General features: G+C 48.1%; 2 protein-coding genes across 3 annotated transcripts; one reads left to right on the forward strand and one right to left on the reverse strand.

The window, feature by feature from the left end:
- Positions 1 to 3,070: 3,070 nt before the first annotated feature.
- CSTL1 (cystatin like 1) lies at positions 3,071 to 12,591 on the forward strand. Its single transcript, XM_014342996.4, has 4 exons — positions 3,071 to 3,967; positions 4,305 to 4,647; positions 8,083 to 8,193; positions 8,920 to 12,591. The coding sequence occupies exons 2-4, from the start codon at positions 4,429 to 4,431 to the stop codon at positions 9,025 to 9,027; spliced, it is 438 nt and encodes a 145-aa protein (XP_014198482.1). The 5' UTR covers positions 3,071 to 3,967; positions 4,305 to 4,428; the 3' UTR covers positions 9,028 to 12,591.
- Positions 12,592 to 14,285: 1,694 nt separating this feature from the next.
- Positions 14,286 to 17,010, reverse strand: CST11 (cystatin 11). 2 transcript variants are annotated; one of them, XM_057300796.1, is made up of 3 exons: positions 16,718 to 17,010; positions 15,950 to 16,054; positions 14,286 to 14,723 (listed from the first exon to the last, which is right to left on the reverse strand). In XM_057300796.1, exons 1-3 carry the CDS (start codon positions 16,943 to 16,945, stop codon positions 14,640 to 14,642), a joined length of 417 nt encoding a protein of 138 aa, XP_057156779.1. In that variant the 5' UTR covers positions 16,946 to 17,010; the 3' UTR covers positions 14,286 to 14,639. The 2 variants fall into 2 exon arrangements, with proteins under 2 accessions (XP_057156779.1, XP_008952985.1); XM_008954737.5 differs by lacking the exon at positions 15,950 to 16,054.
- Positions 17,011 to 20,091: the final 3,081 nt, after the last annotated feature.

The following is a 20,091-nucleotide window of genomic DNA, read 5'->3' on the forward strand; positions in this document are numbered from 1 at the left end:
GGGAAGAGCATCTGCTTACAGAAAACCAGACAGATCGCAGGAGAAGGTGGAAGCAGGAGTGTCGCAGCCTGCAGAATCCACCTGCTTTTTCTTTGCTTTCAAAATGGAACCTGATGACTATTTAAGAGCTGGTAAACAGATACTGTGCTGTGGAAAACGTCTGCAGAAAGGAGACCAAAGGCTGGATGAGGACGATGACCTCCCCACAAGCCCCTCCACTCTGGGCATCCTTGGCCTCTTGTGACACGCTCTCACTTTTTAAGCCTTGTGATTTCTCATGTTTCTGTGTCTGGAAAGAGAAAATGTACCCTGGGACCTTTGGAGCGATGCCAGTTTGGAGCCATCTGTAGCACCGCCTTGTTTGCTGACTTTCTGTGCGCCTGCTGCTGGCCTGCTCCCCAGAATCAGAAGGCATTTCCAGCCAAGATCAGCCATGTTCTTCTGCTGCTGCCCTGGGGGCGAGGGCTCAGGGCTGCAGTGGGAGCTGCTGCTGGTAGCATGGACTCTGCTCCCCTACCCCTGCCCTGCAGCCATGGTTGGGAGATTCCTCAAGCAGGCACAGACTGCTGACCATTCCTTCCTGGGCTATGTTTGGAGGGTGCCCGGCAGCAGGTGGGTCGCAAATAGATTTGCTTTCTGCCTGGGTTATCTCCAGGTCAGCAGCCAGCCTAGAACAGGATTATTTAGGGGACAAAGAAGAGCTTGTCAAATAGTGCTACATGCAAAAAAAAAAAAAAAATAGAGAGTGGAGAGAGGAAACCAACCGAGATCAGCTGTGTTGTTTACAGAGGATTATTTGTTTCCCCAGAATGATCAGAAAATTTCAGACAGCAGATGTCGGCTGATGAAGAGAGTGTCACAGTGTGACCCTTTCCCAGCCCCAATGCCATATCTACTGGTGAAGGAGTGATGAAGAACTACAGCCAGGAAGCTCCCTGTCTGCAGGTTCCTCAGCCCACATAAGCAGAGCCTGCTGGGATAAAACACATCATCATGTTCTTGTTTATTTCCTGCTTCTCCTAGGAGCTGGACTGATAAAGAAATCCTGAGCTTGGTCGTCAACAGACAGAACCAGGAAGTTGTGCAGCTCACAGGGGGCCTCTGTGGGACACACACCACCTCGCCCACACAGCACCCAGCCACGGGTTGATCCAACAGGAATCCCACACTTGCCATCATGCCTGGTCCAGCAGTGGCCTGTTACCAGGTTCAGCTTATGAGGCAGGAGGCCTGGTTTGCTGGACTCCTGGGAAACATACTTTTTCTTTCTTTCTTTTTTTTTTTTTTTTTTTCAGATGGGGTCTTACTCTGCTGGGCAGGCTGGAATGCAGTGGCACAATCACAGCTCACTGCATTCTAGACCTCCAGGGCTCAAGTGATCCTTTCACCTCAGCCTCCAGAGTTGCTGAGACTACAGGCATGTGCTCCCCGGCTAATTTTTGTGTTTTTTAGTAGAGATGGGGTTTCACCATGTTGCCCAGGTAGGTCTTGAACTCCTGGCCTCATGTGATCTGCCCACCTTGGCCTCCCCAAAGTGTTGGGATTACAGGTGTGAGCCACGGCTCCTGGCCAAATTGCACATATTTAAAGTGTACAATTTGATGAAATTTGTCATACGTAGGCACCTGTGGAATTATCACTACAATTCATACAACAGATATATCTATCACCTGAAGTTTTCTCATGCCCTTCTGCAATCCTTCTCTCCTATGCCCCTTATTCCACAGACATGAGCAGACCTCATATTTCCTGTTATTCCATGGTCTAACCTGAGCTCGTATTTTTCCCTTCTTTTATTGGCAAGAACAGGGCTCCTATTTGTTATAGCCAGCACTCCTAATTTACTTTTGTTCCACGGAAATACTCGGGCCCCTATTTTTCCATTGTTTCATGGCAGTAACCAGACAACAACTAAGCCCTCTATTTCCCTTTGTTCTGTCGCCCAGGCTGGAGTGCTTAGTGTGATCTCAGCTCACTGCAGCCTCGACCTCTCTTGGGCTCAGGTGATCCTCCCACCTCAGCCTCCAGAGTAGGTGGGACTACAGATGTGGGCCACCATGTCTGGCTAATTTTTGTATTTTCTGTGGAAACGGGGTTTCACCATGTTGCCCAGGCTGGTCTGGAACTCCTGGGCTGAAGCAATCCTCCTAGCCTCAGCCTCCCAGGTGTCAGCCACTATGCTCTGCCCCTATTCCATGCTGTAACCAAGCTCCCTGTCTCCCTTTATACATGTACCTTACCAGAATCGTATTTTTTTCCTGATTCCATGTCCACAGAGTCAGAAATCAGCATTTTGCTAACACAAGCTAAGGAACGCCAGTGTGACCTGTTAGGCCCCTCACATCTCTTTCTGTGGCATAGTCAGTGTCTATGTTTTCCTTTTCTTCAATTAAAATTGCCAGTGACTCATTTTCCTCTTTCCAACTCCCATATTTCTTAAGCAGATTTATTGTTTATGCTTTGAGCCCCACATCCATGGCGTTTCTAATATGGCCCACCCAATGTTATTTTTCCTCTCTATGGGTCTCAGCCTGATGGGGGTATCCCAGGTGTCTGGGGCGTGCTGAGATGGCCCAGGTCTGCGTGGCTTCCCTGATTACTCGGAATCCTTCATTATCTATTCTACAGCAAGTGGCCCTCGGCAGCTCAGGCTCAGGGAATTTCAAACGTATCACCTCCACCGGCTGGACAAGTCCTCTCAAGACAGGCTCTGGGGCCAAGGGAGGATGTTGTGACAGGTGCTAGCAACATTGTCATGATGGAAGGTGGCCCGGCTTCCAGGACAGGAGGGACCTGACAGGCCATGGGTTAAGTGTGGGTTCAGAGTCACAGAAGAATCACGAAGAAGACATTCTTATGCACCTGACACCTGACTCGGGAGCAGGTTCTTTGCCTACATCCAGTTAGTCTCTACCACAATTCAAGTGGAGTCTTTCTCCCCATTCTCATATTACAGGTGAAGAAACCCAGCTTAGGGAGATGAGGTAACTCTCCCAGAGTCCCCAGCGAAGGACTTGAGCCAGGACAGTTGGATCCTAAGGCTCCTGCTTCCCCTCCCTCAGCACGCTACTCCTCACAGAACAATGCTTTATTTAGTTTTGGACATTTTAACCTTTATTTTGGAATAATTTCAGACTTACACAAAGGCTGCAAAAATAGCATAAAGCATTCTCGTATACCCTTCATTCCACTTCCCCAAATGTTAAGATATTATACAATCACAGTACAACGGTAAAAACTAGAATATCAACATTCACACAATACTATTAACTAATCTGCAGATTTTATTCACATTTCATCAACTATTCCACTAATATTTTTTTCTGGTAGGATTCCATTTAGGGTGTTTTTTTGTGTTTTTTTTTTTTTTCTGAGACACAGTCTCGCTCTGTCACCCAGGCTGGAGTGCAGAGGCACCATCCCGGCTCACTTCAGCCTCCACCTCCTGGGTTCAAGTGATTCTCCTGCCTCAGCCTCCCAAGTAACTGGGACTACAGGTACATGCCACCACACCCAGCTAATTTTGTATTTTCAGTAGAGATGGGGTTTCACCATGTTGGCCAGGCTGGTCTCGAACTCCTGATCTCTGGTGATTCACCCACCTCAGCGTCCCAAAGTGCTGGGATTACAGGCGTGAGCCACCACGCCCAGCCAGCAAATGTTTTTAAAATAGGGCATTCATGGGCTTTTGGGGGTAAGTGACACCTAATCTTCAGGGGTCTGAGGATAATTTCTAAATGGGGCTCACAGCTTATTCCTCCCTCATAGGGAGGCTGCAATTACCTCACAAAGCTCCACTAGGGTCACAACAAGATAGCAAAAGCCAGTGCAGGGCCTGCAGGTATAGGGGGATCCTGCAGGCAGAAATCTGTGGTGGGCGGGCGGCAGGTGAGCAAGGAGAATGTGTCTCTAAAGGAAGCACAGGGAACAGGTGGTGGCTTTGTAAGACAGTTGGAACCCAAGGAAGGTAAGAATAATGTACCACTCCTTGCTCCATATGACTGCTTCCTTATATCTCAGTTCAGATATTACCTTCTCCGTAAGGCCGCCTCCCTTCCTGTAAGTGATGCTTCTCTATCTACAACCCCAGCTCTTATTGCAGAGCACTGTAGGGGCTGTTCTGGGGCCTTTCTTCCCAGAGACATGTGAAGGCAGGGAGAGGGGCTTGCACGCCTTGGCAGGTGTTTAAAAATTTTGCTTGCCTGGATCACCAAAGAACTGAATGGGTGGTGTAAATGGGTAGAAAATGAACTGGCTGGAAAGCGAGTGACAAGGTTCAGGTCTGAATCTCTGTTTAAATGCAGGCAGGCCATCCCCCAGGAAAGCCTATGTTGGTGAGGGTTATGGTGGGAGAATGAGTGAACTACAGCGTGGCACCACCACACCCTGGAAGGTGCAGTTGGGAAGAAGGTTTCTGAGGCTGTAGACATGGGGATCAGATGCTGGAGAAACCCCCTGCTGCTGCTGATTGCCCTGGTCCTGTCAGCCAAGCTGGGTCACTTCCAAAGGTGGGAGGGCTTCCAGCAGAAGCTCATGAGCAAGAAGAACATGAATTCGACACTCAACTTCTTCATTCAATCCTACAACAATGCCAGCAACGACACCTACTTATATCGAGTCCAGAAGCTAATTCGAAGTCAGATGCAGGTTTGTACCTTGCTCTCCCCAGACATCAGCAGGCCCTGTTCTTGCCAGTTCAGACATGTGAGGATTCTGGGGTGTCTCCCAAGAGAACCAAGCGGTGGTCCTCCGTGAGGTCCCAAGTGGGAAGCATCTTCACTTGTAGCAGGTACATTGTAGAGTTGTTCAGATCCCAGAATGTCCTTAGCCATGCTTCCAAAATGCTTTCCTAAGGACTGGCATGAACTCTAACTCCAATACACTTAGAGGCAAAAGTGTTCACTGAGGATTAAACTCTTTTTTTTTTTTTTGAGATGGAGTTTCACTCTTGTTGCCCACGCTGGAGTGCAATGGCATGATCTTGGCTCACTGCAACCTCCTCCTCCCAGGTTCAAGCGATTCTCCTGCCTCAGCCCCCCAAGTAGGTGAGATTACAGGTACGTACCACCACACTTGGCTAAATTTTTTGTATTTTTAGTAGAAACCAGTTTTCACCATGTTAGCCAAACTGGTCTCGAACTCCTGACCTCAGGTGATCTGCCCACCTCGGCCTCCCAAAGTGCCGGAGTTACAGGCGTGAGCCACCACACCTGGCCAACTCTTTTTCCTTGGGAAGAAATGCCTTTCATTCTGATATTTGACCCTGCCGGAGTGACAGCAAGGATAATTTTGCTCCCTTTAAAGTTCTCATTTGGCAAAATACAAATATTCTCTGTAGGCCTGTAGCCCCCAATATTTTTTCAATGTGTAGGGTTGTAAAATTCAAAACTGGGTGTTCTGTGTTATACAAACTTCAAATTATACAGAGGGTTTATTCTGGAAGTGGAGGGGATGTGAGAGATAGGGTTCAGCCAGATCACCTCACCTTCTGTTTTACATATAAAATTTCTCTGAAATATATCAGTTGGAGGATAATAGAAGAAAGAAAAGTTGTTAGGGAACCCCTTTTATTGGTACAACATTTCCTCAAGGTCAGATAATAAACTATACAGTCCCCTTGGTGTCCATGAGGAATTGGTTCCAGGACCCCTCAGGATCCATGGATTCTCAAGTCTTTTATGTAAAATGGAATAGTGTTTCCACATAACCTATGCACATCTTCCCACATATGGTAAATCATTTCTAGATTAATTATAATAATTGGTACAGTGTAAATGCTATGTAGATAATTATTATACTGTACTGTTTAGGGAATAATTACAAGAAAAAATGTTCAGTATACAGGCAACCATACATTTTTTTTTCCTGAATATTTTGATGCACGGTTGTTTGCATCCACAGATATGGAGCTCATAAGTACAGAGGGCTGACTGTAGAAGTTGGGGCAGCAACAATGCTACGTCCTAGTTCAATTAGCTAGATTTGGGAAAACACAACTGGCTATGGGAAAGCTCTCTCGCCAGAGAGTAAGGCAGCTGCAACAGAGAGAACCGGCAAGGCGGGAGGGCAGGGTGGGGAGGACCAGTCAGCATATGTCAAATCCTCATCCCAATGCAGACTGTCCCGCAGGCCGGCTCAGTGAGGCACTTCTACCACAAGATGGCGATGTTGCCCATTTGGTTCTTGGTTCTTCCACAATTGGTTAAGACCCCAAGGAGGCTTGCCTTGTGAAATCAATCCATCACCATTAAGTTAGCTGTTAAAGAATAATGATGAGCATTTGATGTCATTCACATTGATAAGCAGGCAGAGCAGGCGTGCCTCCTGGTAGCTGGGTGATCTTGGCATGGGCCTCTGGGCATCCCCACACCCATATGACCATTGTGTCTGTCCTTACACCTCACAGAGGGGACAAGAGCAGGCGTGGAGGGCTGCCAGGTGCCTCTGGGGCTTCACGCCCAGCTCCTCCCAACTGAGGCTCTTGGTCAAGTGACATCCAGACTCTCTAGACCTCAGTTTCTTCACCTGCAAAGTGGCTCAGAACAGGAGGGAAGTACTTAGCACAGTGCCAACATCTGGTAGCACTTGTAAAAAATCTTTGCTGTTATTATGACTACTCCTGTCATTTTCGAACAAATAAGTCTAATAACGAATAACACTTTGCACACTGGAATGTCAGTTACAGTGATGACGGGTGGTTTAGTTTTTTCTTACATTCTGAGCGTGCTGAAGGTCAGTGTGACCATGCCTGGGGCAGCCCTGCAATTGCCCATGCATGGATGGCCCCCACATGCTTGGGTGCGGGGAGGCTGGTACTGCCCTCAGGCCTAGGCTCCCTGCTGCCCTGTCCCAGTGTTTGCTAAGGGTGTCTTCCTCCCAGGAGCAGTGTGGGCACTCTCTGCCTCAGTCACCACCCCAGAGATGACCAAGCCCTCTCACTGGGCTTGACCAGTGACAGGGCAAGGCAACAGGGAGCCTCCCAGAGCTTCTCCTGCACCGGTGAAGATCCACTAATCCACATATCTACTCAGGAATCCAGCTCAGAACCTGACAGGGAACCGTAACCCCCAAGCTCTCTGTTAGTCTCCCTTCTGGGCGTAGGACCTCCCTGCCCACAAGGGCTTTTCCAGGCTCCAACCCCTGCAGGCTTCATGGCCTCACACTTGATCACAAGTGAAAGAGCCATGGGGAAATCCCTGGCATGCGTTCTCCATGGCTCGTGTACCCACCATGCCTCCTTCCTTCATTTCTGTACACGCTAGGAGGAAACTGGCATTATTCTCCTCATTTCCTAGATGAGGAAACTGAGATTCAGTAAAATTTACAGAGTCTGCAGGGGGTAAAGCCAGATTTTGTGTTCTGTCACTCTCCTAACACTGAATCTGCTTCAAAGTAATGCTGCAGACACTTTGCTAAAAGATGTAATAACTTATAATTATGAAAATATTTAAAATTTATTTTATGCATTCAGGGAAATGCAAGCTTCCATTTAGCCCACATAACAACTCCAGGAGCAGGCACAATTGTGGTTTGTAGTTTGTAAGTGAAAAAGCTGAGGATGCTAAGTAACTTGCTCAAGGTCACAGTCACTAAGTGGAAAATGCATGCCCCAAATCAATTCGATTCCCAAACTGTTTTTAACTGTATTGCTAAGCTGCCTTCCACTAGGTTGGTCAGGAAGGATAGTAGAGACAGAGGAAATGGCAGAAGGGACTGGGGGGGTGGGGACAAGATGCTGGCTCTGTTGCATTTTGAAGGCCACATCTGCCAGCCTGGGAGTGGCCTGTGGTGGCCAGGCAACCCAGCTTGATGTTGCCTCTTCTGTCCTGAGGATGGAACGGAGGCAGGTGAGAAGCTTTCTGTGGCTGCTGCAGCAAAACCAACCTATGACCAGGGGCTTTGGCTGCCATTGCCCTCCCTCCAGCCAGAAGTAAGGAGAAGGGAGCCATGCTTTTGGTGGGTAAGCTCCGCGAACAAGAACTGTGGCTCTGGGAGCTTTACTCTCAGTCCTAGCTTCTCCAGGAGAGGGTCAGCCACTGGATGCTTGGAGTCCACACTAACAGCACAACTGATTCTCGGCAGCTGACGACGGGAGTGGAGTATGTAGTCACTGTGAAGATTGGCCGGACCAAATGCAAGAGGAATGACACGAGCAATTCTTCCTGCCCCCTGCAAAGCAAGAAGCTGAGAAAGGTGTGTAGTGGAAGTCATCCCAAAGGGACTTGTGAAGTGAACCTTTTAAAAAGCAACAGCTAGAAGTTTGCAGTTTTGCCACTTGTGTGGATTGGGGCCAGCTGCGGCCCAGCCCTGGGGCTGTCTGGCACCTCCTGAGGCACCTGGGTGAAGGAGGGAGGCTTTATATTTGGGCTGGTACAGCCCTGCACCCAGGCCTCTGGTCGCCTGGACCCTTCTCCAACCTGGCCTGCTCCCCAGACCCTCTGCGTGAAAGCAGTGGTTCCCTTTCCTTGGGGTCCTTCTTCTGTCTTCTTTCTCCCTCTCCAGGTCTCTAAGGTTGTCCAATTTCCTCCTTGTTCCCTTCTATTTTTCCTGGTCTGTGAGTGGCACCCCTTGAAAGCTGGCAGATACAAGGGGCTCCCCCATGCCTGGGGAGGTGCAGGAGGAGGTAACGATGCTATTGCTCCTTGCTGGCCTGCCTGGCCCACATGACAGGGTCCTGCCAGGCCGTAGACTCCAGGTTCACCTGCTGTGGGTCCCAAGTGGCTGGGTAGGGGAAAGACAGGGTGACATTCCTGTTCCAGACTGGCCGTCCTTTCTGTTTCTACCCTTGATTGTGGGCAGCTCCCCTCTCTGCCCACGGGGTTCATGAGCAGCCACAGGGACAGACCTGGGGAACAGGCGCCTGTTGCTTGCCTTTGAAAAATACTTCCCCCAAAGTCTGTTTTCTTTCTTCTTCCACAGAGTTTAATTTGCGAGTCTTTGATATACACCATGCCCTGGATAAACTATTTCCAGCTCTGGAACAATTCCTGTCTGGAGGCCAAGCATGTGGGCAGAAACCTCGGATGAGGGCTCAGATGATTGAGTTGTGCACTGGCTGTTATTAAACTGTAAAGGATCATGTCTCCCTCATTGGGGTCTTATTACACATGCACACACACACATGCACACACACACGAGTGTACACGTACACACACATGCACATACTTACCTTCACAACCCACACACACAATGCTCACACTCACGACACCCTCACACTCTCACCACTCACATACATGCACACTCACTTTAACAGCCTCACACACTCATCCACCCGCCCACCCACTCACTCCTACATGTCAAGCACATGCACACTCACTCGCACACACATTCAGTGGTCTTCAGGGGTTGGTGCAATCTTTTCTTTCTTTTCCTTTCTTTCTTTCTTTTTTTTTTTTGAGACACAGTCTTGCTCTGTTGCCCAGGCTGGAGAGAAGTGGCACAATCACTGAAGCCTCCGCTGAAGTGGAGCTCACTGAAGCCTTGACTTCCCCGGGCTCAAGTGATTCTTTCACCTTAGCTTCCCAAGTAGCTGAGATTACAGGTGCACACCGCTTTGTCCAGCTAATTTTTTAAAACACATTTTTTTTGTGGAGACAATATCTCCCTTTGTTGCCTAGGCTGGTCATGGACTCCTGGGCTCAAGTAATCCTCCTGCCTCAGTCTCCCAAAGTGTTGGGATTATAGGTGTGAGCTACTGCACCCACCCAGCTGATGCAATTAGAACAGAATGTTCATAATCACTGGGGAAACCTCATCATTCTTTCTACACCACCCCACCTCTCTATGGCTTTTCTGAATTTAGCATGTCCCTGAGCTCTGACCCTAGTGTGGGGAGCCCTATTTCTTCCCAGCACACACACAACACTGTGACTCACACACATTTTTGTGAGTGTGTCTGAGATTCCCAATACCAAATTCACATTGAGTGACTCACTAGAGGACTCACAGGACTTAGCCTAGAGTCATTCTCATGGCTGTGATATGACAGCAGTGGGACACAGGGTGAAACCAGCAAAGGCAAACGGTGCATGGCGCTAGGTCAGGAGAAAACCAGCCAGGAGCTTCCAGAGTTCTCTCTCGGTGCCATCACACAGAGCACGCTCAATTCCCCCAGAAGTGAGCTGTGGCAGTATGTGTCACAAGCAATCTCCTTAAGACCCAGCAGCCAGGGTTTTTACCGGGGGCTGGTCATGAAGGTAGTCTCTGCCTGGCACATGCCGAAATTCCAGACTCCCAGAGGATAGCAGGGGTTCAATGTCAACCTCATTGCTGTACAGAGAATGTAGACACACTGAGGTCCTCTTCTCATGCAGGAAAAGTTTTCTATCAGTGTAGGGAACTGTTGACTCTCCAAGTTCTCAAACTCCATCCAAGGCCAGCCTTGCAAGCAGCCTTTCTTTCTTTCTTTTTTTTTCTTTTTTTTGAGACGAAGTCTCGCTCTGTCGCCAGGCTGGAGTGCCGTGGCATGATCTTGGCTCACTGCAGTCTCCGCCTCCCAGGTTCAACCAATTCTTCTGCCTCAGCCTCCCTAGTAGCTGGGACTACAGGCGTGCACTGCCACGCCCAGCTAATTTTTTTGTATTTTTAGTAGAGACAGGGTTTCACCATGTTGGCCAGGATAGTCTTGATCTCCTGACCTGGTGATCCACCCGCCTCAGCCTCCCAAAGTGCTGGGATGACAAACGTGAGCCACCGCGCCCAGCCTGCAAGCAGCCTTTCTAAGGACAGCAGTTCAGGCGGGCCGTGCGAACTCTTTTCTGCACACTGAGTCATTGAGCCTCCCATGTTCTGATGGCTGCTAAAATAAGACCTGTGTTTTCTCCTCTTCTCTGGCTGACAGTCGATTAGAGAAGGTGCTTGTTAGACCAGAAATGGTCTAATAGCCACAGACAATGGCTGACAGTGTGCCTATTGTACCACTTGACCATTCAGCCTCTTCCCAGGCACCAGTGCCACCAGCTGGTCATAATGGCAACTTGAGGGAGTATTGCTAAAGGGGAAGAATAAACACAGAGCAAGAACCTCAAACTTGACAGCAAGGCCTGAGGGAGAAGAGAGGATGGAGGAAGAGAGTTAAAGGAGGTGGAATTCCTGCGCAAAAAACCCCACAAAAACAACCTCCCCACAAACATCGCAAAAACAAAAAGGCCAGAAAGCACCCAGTCCTGCAAATCTAAGCTAATTGAGGGCTGACTGGGTGACCAGCACTGGCCTGCTGCCCACATTATCCTATTTGATCATCATGACCACCCTACGAAATGGTAACTTTTTCTCCACTTTATAGATGAAGAGCCTCCAAAGGCAGCCTCTGTCCAGATTCTAACATCCTAACTTAACACAGCTTGTTGGTTGCATTTTTAGAAATAGAGTCATACAATATATATTCTTTTGTCTCTGGCTTCTTGAATTCAATACATCTGTGTGGTCGTGTGTAGTTATAGTTCACTTTCTTTATTGTATAGAATTGCTTTGTGTAAATATACCACAATTTATCTATTGTACTGATAATGTACTTTTGGGTCGTTTTCAGCTTCTAAGAACAATAGCTATTAACAAGCATGAGTGTGCCTGTCTAATGCTGGACACATTGCATGTACTTCTTTTCTTTTCTTTTTTTTTTTTTTTTTTTTGTGAGACAGAGTTCCACTCTTGTTGCCCAGGCTGCAGTGCAGTGGCACGATCTTGGCTCTGCCTCCCAGGTTCAAGTGATTCTCCTGCCTCAGCCTCCCAAGTAGCTGGGATTACAGGTGCCTGCCACCATGCCCAGCTAAATGTTTTTGTATTTTTAGTAGAGATGGGGTTTCACCATGTTGGCCAGGCTGGTCTCAAACACCTGACCTCAGGCGATCCACACGCCTCGGCCTCCCAAAGTGCTGGGATTACAGGCATGAGCCACCGTGCCTGGCCACATACATGTGTTTCTACTGGATATATGCCTAAGAGTTAGTTGGTAATAGGATGTGCTTACGTTTAGCCTTTAGCTATTTTTTGCTCAAGACTTTTAAACATTGTTTGTTTTTTACCTAATTTGTTTTTCTAATGTTACTTACTTATCGATTTAAATCTTGTTCAACCTCTAAGTTCTTACTTTTTGAACATCTTTTATTTATATGGTCTAATTGTACTATTTCTATCTTTTTTTTGCTTTCCAACTTTAGAGTCATCTCTTATTATTATTGTTATTAATACTTTATTTCAATGGGTTTTTGGGAACAGGTGCTGTTTGGTTACATAGATAATGTCTTCTGTGGTGATTTCTGAGATTTTGGCACAACTCTCACCTGAGCAGTGCACACTCTACCCAATGTGTATTTCTATCTCTTTAAACACAATTTCATATTGACACTCTATTCTTTTTATAATGTTTTACCAAACTTTATGGCATTACTTTGAATTTTTTAAAATGAACTCTCCCACCCCACCCGCTCACCTTGCTTTCATAACTAGCAAACAGGAATGGTGGGCCTGAGCCAGCATTGAGACAGGAGTGGGCACCCAGGCCCTGGCTGAGTACAGGGAGGCAGCACAGCAGAGCTCTCCGGTGATGGAGCAGTGCTGTGTCTTGAGCATGGTGCTGGTTACACGAATGTACACGTGTGACTAAATGGCACACACACAGTACCAATGTTGGCTTCCTAATTGTGATATTTTCCTATGATGTGATAAGATGTAACCATTAGGGGAAACTAGAGGAAGGACACAGAGGACTTCTCTCTACTACCTTTGTAACTTCCTGGAAATATATACTAATTTTTAGAAAAACTTCTAAGAAAGCCCCCACAACATTGGCTGAGAAATCCAAGAGATTAATGGGCATAAATGTTCCACCTTCTCTTTTTAATCTCCCCAAGAATAGTAATGCCTGCCTTGGGGACACCATAGCAAAAAATGTCAGGAAAGTGTTGACTGTTGACTGGTATTAAATTACTACCACTGCCACTGCCAGCATTCTTCCTAATGGTTAATATTTATTTGAATGCCTGCTTCGTGTTAGGCACTGTGTTAAGCAATTTATATGCATTATCATCATCAATCTTTACAACTGCCTCAAGGAGTAGGTACTGTTATTCTCAGTTAAAGATGAAGACATTGTAGGTTAGCATCATCCCAGGCAGTTGGTGGAGGGAAACCCCACCTGGGCCCCGCTGAAACAGGGTTCTGGGCATTCCAGCACTTCAACAGGGAGAGTAAAAGCCAAAAATAAATTATTTGTTCTTTCAAAGCCCATCCCATCTTGGGGAGAACTGGTGTTGCTGACGTGCATCTCAGCTCACAGTTCACACATGCAGGAGCTCTCCTGTTGGTGCTCTGCCTATAGTCTCTCAAATCTCGCACTTTCTGTGCATGCCAGCTTGACTTCCCTGTGCCCTTTTATCTGTGCACCGTCTCTGCCGCTTACTCTGCCCTGGAGCTGCCTCAGGCAGGAGGTACTAGGGAATTCATGCCCCCTAAGAGCCAATACTGATGGGAACTGAACTGTTGGATAAATACCCCAACTCCCTCTCCCTGCAGGGAAATGAATGCCGTAATGCCGTGTGTGTGTGTGTGTGTATGCGTGTGTGTGTGTGTTTGCTATGATGTCCCTAGACCTCGCCTGTTGTATTAAACCCAAGGCTTTTGCTTGAGCTCTTGGGAACAAGATCTTCCTCCCTTTCTTACTGGATGTGAAGGAGGACACACCTAACCCATTGAGCTGCTGGCAGCCTCCCTGCAACCACATGGAGGAGGAAGTGGAGTGGGGTAAGCCCGGTGACATCATCTGAGACCTTGAATCAGGCTGTGGAGTTGGGGGATGCTTCCTCCCATGGCTGCTGTGCCTTCTGTGGAAAGAAAGCCCCTTGAACAGAGGACTCCTGGCTTCTCCCTGTCCTCAGGACTTCCTCTCCTGCTGGGATTAATCTGACTGGTCTGTTTGGGAAGAATGAACTGGGCATTGTCACCAGGTCTGCCTCCTTCACAGGGGGCACATATGTCCCTTTGCTCCTCTAGGAGAGGAACTTATTTATAGACAGACCTAGTTTGGTCCAGTGTTGCTCGTGCAAGGGGGCAGAAGTCTAATTCTGGAGTTTGCAATTAGAAAGTGCACTTGCTTGTAAAAATAAGGCACATCTCTCAACCTGGTTATCGTATCAGTAGCAAAGGCCTTGTCTTTCTTAGTTCTTTGGTGATTTCTTCTTATTTCACACTTTAGGCAAGGAGAGAGGGTGATCTTCATTGGGCCCCTCAGAGGTGCCATCACAGGCCATACTTGCAAATGTCTCTTGGCTGTTCAGTTGCTTTGAGCTTCTTCCCTCTCCTTATTCTGCTTCTCAGTTTCTCCATACTATTTTAAAATCTAAAGAATCTTAAAATCTTGCCTGATATGAGAATGAAATTGAAGTTCTGCTACCATGAAGGCATAGGTGATAAGGTCAGGAATAATGTAGGTCACCTCATTTGGACCCCCAAACTGCCCTGGCCCAGCAGACTTTCAGATTATTACTATGAGCTGAAGAATTTGGATAAAAGAAAAAAGAAAAAAAGTGGAATCACGATCTTAGGAGAATATGTTGACAAACATTTATTGCCTATATTAAAGATTATTGCCCATTGCAGGATTCTCTCACATGCAGTGGCCACAGTTGTACGCTCCAGGACACCTAGTCACTGCTGCAGCTTTTGTTCAGAATTTTGTACTGTTCAAACCAGGGTACAGCAAACACTGAGAAGAAGCAGTTGACTTGCTAAAACAAAAAACAAAGGCAATATTTTAAAAGACGCCAGGTGAAATTTAAAAGGAGAAGGAAGAGGATGTAAGACACGAAGATGGAGAAAAGGCTACCACCTCTCCACCCCTACAATCCTATTTGACCACAAACAGAAGGACATTTTCTGGAATGATCCCAGCAATGTTACTATCAAGCGGCTGAAATCAAAATAAATATCAAACAAGATATTTAGAAATAAAGTGTCTGCGCAGCCCATATTCACCATGGGTACTGCTGATTCTTTTTTCCCTCTTCATTTTTACTCATTTTTTCAAACTTCACTTCTTCCCTTATTTGTCCTCTCTTGGCTCCATTTATTCATCCACCCATTCTTCCAACCATCTATTTATCCCTCCATTCATCTACCCATATGTCCATCCATCCATTTGTCCATCCATTTATCCTTCAATCCATCCCCCATCCATCCATTTACCCATCTGTCCACCCATCAACCCATTCATCCATCCTTCCATTCATCCCTCATCCATCTCCATTCATTCTTCCATTTATCCCTCCTTCCATCCACCCATCCATCTTTACTTCCTGACTTTGCTTCCTCTCCCTCAGTGCATGCAGCCTTGCTTCATTTCTTCATCCATCTGTCCATTGCACCATCTCCCACAGATGGGCCAGTGCCAGGTGGGATGAAGGCCTGTTGGAGCTGGAGCTGCCTTCGGGGGTGGTGGCTTCCCAGCAGAGCACATGCATGCAAGTTTGTGCCCCTCACCCACCCTCACCCACCAGTCAAATCATTTCTGAACTTGTTTCCTCACCTCCTCCTCCCCCTGGATGAACACGGCTGGATGAAATGAGAGAGGACAGGAGCCCAGCACTTGCGCGGCCTTGTCATGTTGACTCTGAGGTATTCAGTCAGCGCACCTGCCAGGTCCCTCCCACAGGCTGCTCAAATATTAGGAATTGTCTGCTTCCCTCGCCCCAGAGTGTGCCCCTGCAGCTCGGCCACCTCAACTCCTCTCTCTGGACATGTTCAGCCTCCTCACACTCCTTCCAGCAACAAAGGAGCAGCATCCCGGCTGTCTCCACCTTTGCTTTCCCTCTCTGAGGAAGGAGGTGTTACCCATGCATTCTTTTCAAGCCAGCTTGAGTAAATTCCAATTAATTCTTCCCAACTCATTCTAAAGCCACAGAAAAACCTCACTGAAAAGGACTTCTGTCTACGTTAAAGTGCTTTTACCCAATACCTTGTGAAGCTCCCCTTCCTGGAGGACACAGTTTGTGGTCTCTGGCTTTTGGCAGGTGGTCCGCTGCATTTCCACGTTCAGGTGATACTCCAGGTGGTCAGTGATCTGTGGGCGCCAGGCGTGGGGGAGGCACAGCTTGTCTCCTTCTCCCCTGTCTGTGGTTTCTGTGCCTGGGGGCTCCGCTACCCCACGTCCAAGGGCAAGGAGCTGGTCCTGGGTGGATTAGCGGGCTCCTCTTTCCTCTATTTGACTCATGATTGTTTTTGTCATTCCAAGAGAATTAACCAGAAACCATCAGAAACATGAACTTTCCCCCTGGGCAAATCTATCCCTTGGGTAATGCAAGTGACGCTAGTGGTTCTGGATAGGGGTCTGTAAACTTTTTCCGTAAAGGGCTACATAGTAAACATCTTACGTTTTATTGGCCATGTGGTCTCTGTAACTACTCAGTTCGGCATGAGTGTGGCAGCAGCAAGCAGTGGCAGACAAAGCACAGGCATGCTCATGGCTAGGTCACAAGAACACGACTTACAAAAGTGGGCGGCAGGCAGATTTGGCCCTTGGGATGTAATGTGCTGAGGATCCCTGGTCCTGGGTTTTGTTTAAGTGCCTTAACTTCATCACCCTAGTGAATTTATGCTTCTCTTAAAGTGCTCACATCAAGCTAAGCAAGGTTGAATTTCCCTTGAGTGGGATTATTCCTGACACCAGTGGCCACCCGATGTGGGCGTATCAGGCCTGGGGAGAGGCGGGAAGTCATACACTCACCTGCCTCTGGACTTTAAGGACTCGGAAGATCCTGAAGTGGTACTTGTCATCACTTTCCTTGTTATACTGGTCGGTGATCCACTGCAAGCTGTCCTTCGCATAGTTTTCTACTGCCATCACTTCATGGATGCTTAGAAAGGTTTTCTTCCTTGCTTGGTAGGGGAGGGCCATCAGAGTCAATAGAATGGCCAACAGGAGCTGTAGGGCCTGCCAGGGCTCAGCCATCATCCTTCAGCTGCAGAGGAACAGGAAGAGTGTTCTCTGTACTCCTCAGGGACAAGTCGAATCACACTGACCCTACCTGCCCTGGCAGGATTTAAGAGCAGCTGGTGGTGGACACCCACAGCTCTCCTCTCCTCCTCCTCCCCCTTCATCAGCAGCTGAACTCGAGGGGAGAGCAGCAAGAGACTGTGCAATGGTTTTTGCATAAGTTCATGCCACACACACACAGGCTAACACACACATTTTCTCTTTTGAGGGGCTGCTCCCTCAGCAACACACAGGCTTCTGTGGACCCAGCATTGTCTTGGTGGGAGCCAGGCGAGGGCCCCTGGGAGTCCTGGAGGATGGTAGCTGCTGGAGACACGGGGAGACTGGATGCCAGGACTGGCGCATTCATAGGTGAGCAGTGGGGGATGAGCACTGTGGGGAGGGGCCGCCTGCACCGGAAGCCACTCTCCCCCAGCCTGGTTCCTGGAGACGAGTTTTGGAAAATCCCCTCCCTTAGAGGACAAAGGAGCAGAGGCACCCTACAGAAAGGTGTGAAGGGAGGGAGAGTCAACTCTGACACCGACGATTCCCCAGTACCGACAAGTCCTAGAGTGGCCTCCGCTGGACTTGCATGTTTTGGAGGAGGAGGCAGTGGCGAGGAAGCTTCAGTTGTGAGACACAGGGAGCTTTCTGGTTGGACATTCTGGTCTCCTAAAGGTCCCATCCTGGGGACCTGATGGGAGTCCCCAGACTTGGCTGCCTGTTAGAGAAGGAAGAAGCCATTGGTGGGTGGAGGCTGGAGCTTGTGTCCCACGGCACACAGAATGCAGGCTTAGCGCGGTTATGTTCGACTCCTAGAAGGCCTGTTATGGTGTCTTTTGGGAAGATGCGATATAAAAATGTGCAGTGATGGCTCCTGTGTGGGAACCCGGGGAGGAGCCCTGGGCACACCCAAGGCCTGTTTCGAGGCTTCCTCATGTGCCTCCAGGGGATGCCAGGAACCAGGAAGCCAGGGCCTCTTTCCTGACACCCCTGCTCAGCCTTCCCTCACAGACACACTTGCTGCATAGCCACATTCACACCCGAACACACGGACACACAACACATACACATACCTACACACACAGTCACACTCACACTGAAACACAGACACACAACACACAGAGACAAATACCTATCCACGCTCACACTGAAATATACAGACACACACACCTACATGTATACATCCACATTCACAGCAAAAAACACAGATGCACAACACACACACACCACCACACATGCACACATACACACTGAAACACACACACAACACACAGAGACACACGCACCTACATGTACACAACCACACTCACACTGAAACACACAGACATACTACACACACATCTACACATACACAATGACACTCACACTGAAACATATAGACACACAACACACACCTACACGTACATGCCCACACTCACATTGAAACACAGACACACAACACACACAGATACACACACCTACATTACACACCCACACTCACACTGAAACACACAGACACACAACATACACACACATACCTACATGTACACACCCACACTCACACTGAAACACACACACAACACACATAGACACACCCCCCCACGCATACATACCCACACTCACGCTAAAACACACAGACACAGTACACACACAGACATACATACCTGCACACACACACACTCCCAAAACTCATGGACCTCAGGGTTCACTCCTTGGAGTACAGTGGAGCGCACATCCTCCATGCCCTCTTGATGGAGGGTTTGGCATCACCACAGAGCGAACACTGTGGAAGGGCTCTGTCTCCACCTCCTGTCTGTGCTTCCAGGACGGCCTCAATTTGTCTGGTGGCACAAAGGCAAAGCGGAAAAAGGTGAGAAGCTGGGCATCAGTTGGGCCTAGTGTGAGGTCTGCTTGGCCTCTGCCCTGAGCTCCCTGAGCGGCTGTAAGTGGGATATCAATGCTCTTTTCATTGGGTTACTCTTACATTATAATTAAGAGCCTATGGGCAGAGACTGCTCATTTTATTTTCCTCAGTAACAGAGCTGCATTTTTGTTTGAGTATGGGACTGCCTGCAATAAAGACTGCATTTCCCAGCCTTCCTTGCAGTGGGGGTAGTCTCATGACCAAGATCTAAGTGAAATTGTTGTTTGAGACATAGAGGAATTTACTCTGTAAATTGCTGACTCAGTTGCAAAGAGTCATTTTTGCCTTATCTGCCATTGGGAATGAGGACATGATGGCTGGAGCTCCAGCAGCTCTATTGGAACATGAAGTAATCTGGAGAACAGAAGCCAGCTCTGAGGATGGGAGAGAAAAAGATGAAAGGATTGTGGTGCCTTGTGCCCTTGCCACTTTTTGGAGTGCCAGCCCTATATTGCCATCCCAACTCTTGTATAGTAAAGTTTATTTTCTTGTTTATATAAATAAGAGTTTATTTTCAACTCTTGTGTGCTTAAACCACCATAGTTTTGGTCTCTAATTTTCATGGCTGGCCACATACTACTACTAATTGAAACAGAATCTGACTCATAGTAAGTGCTTAATATATAGTGGGATTATTGTGCAATTGTCTGAACAATATTTATGAAATTTTGTTTTTTATTGTCTGATTTAGGTTGTTCATGGAATAGACATATTTACTACATGTCTCCGGCAGAATTGCTGTAAGACTAGGAATAGCATATGTAAGCATCTAGCACGTGGTGGGGCAGGGTGGTGGGGCTCACAAAGAATCCCTCCTGTCAATGTCTGTGGGGTCTGACTGTGGATCCCCTCCCATGTGTGCTTTGCAGCTGTGCAGAACTGGCAATGTTCATCTCTGACCTCAGTGGGCAGCCCATGGGCCTTCACTTATATCAGTGCAAACATGCCTTGCCAGTTCCCTCAGGCCCCAGGTAGCAAGGCAAGAGGGCGGCACCAAAGAAGCCGGGCCAGGAGGCGCAGGTGGTCGATCTTCCGCAGGGTTGCACTGGCAGCATTACCTCTTGGTTGATCTCGTCAGTGGCCCGTGGGTTCTCTTCCTGTCGCCCACTCGCCCTCCTGGCCCTGCATGGGGAGGTGAGCAGTGTGAAGAACACCACGTCCTCCAGCCCTCTTGATCTTGTCTTTTTTCCCCTCTGCTTTTTCTTCTTGTTATTCCCTC

This window comes from Pan paniscus, chromosome 21 (assembly GCF_029289425.2).
Source record: "Pan paniscus chromosome 21, NHGRI_mPanPan1-v2.0_pri, whole genome shotgun sequence".
NCBI classification, from domain to species: Eukaryota; Metazoa; Chordata; class Mammalia; order Primates; family Hominidae; genus Pan; species Pan paniscus.

What these genes read in the sequence shown, in the direction of transcription:
- CSTL1 (XM_014342996.4), top strand. Translation starts at nt 4,429, where the DNA reads ATGGGGATCAGATGCTGGAGAAACCCCCTGCTGCTGCTGATTGCCCTG. An exon ending in TAATTCGAAGTCAGATGCAG is followed by an intron (nt 4,648 to 8,082) that starts GTTTGTACCTTG and finishes GATTCTCGGCAG; the next exon opens with CTGACGACGGGAGTGGAGTA. An exon ending in AAAGCAAGAAGCTGAGAAAG is followed by an intron (nt 8,194 to 8,919) that starts GTGTGTAGTGGA and finishes CTTCTTCCACAG; the next exon opens with AGTTTAATTTGCGAGTCTTT.
- CST11 (XM_057300796.1), bottom strand. Translation starts at nt 16,945, where the DNA reads ATGATGGCTGAGCCCTGGCAGGCCCTACAGCTCCTGTTGGCCATTCTA. An exon ending in TCCTTAAAGTCCAGAGGCAG is followed by an intron (nt 16,055 to 16,717) that starts GTGAGTGTATGA and finishes TGGCGCCCACAG; the next exon opens with ATCACTGACCACCTGGAGTA. An exon ending in AGGAAGGGGAGCTTCACAAG is followed by an intron (nt 14,724 to 15,949) that starts GTATTGGGTAAA and finishes TTTTTGTTTTAG; the next exon opens with CAAGTCAACTGCTTCTTCTC.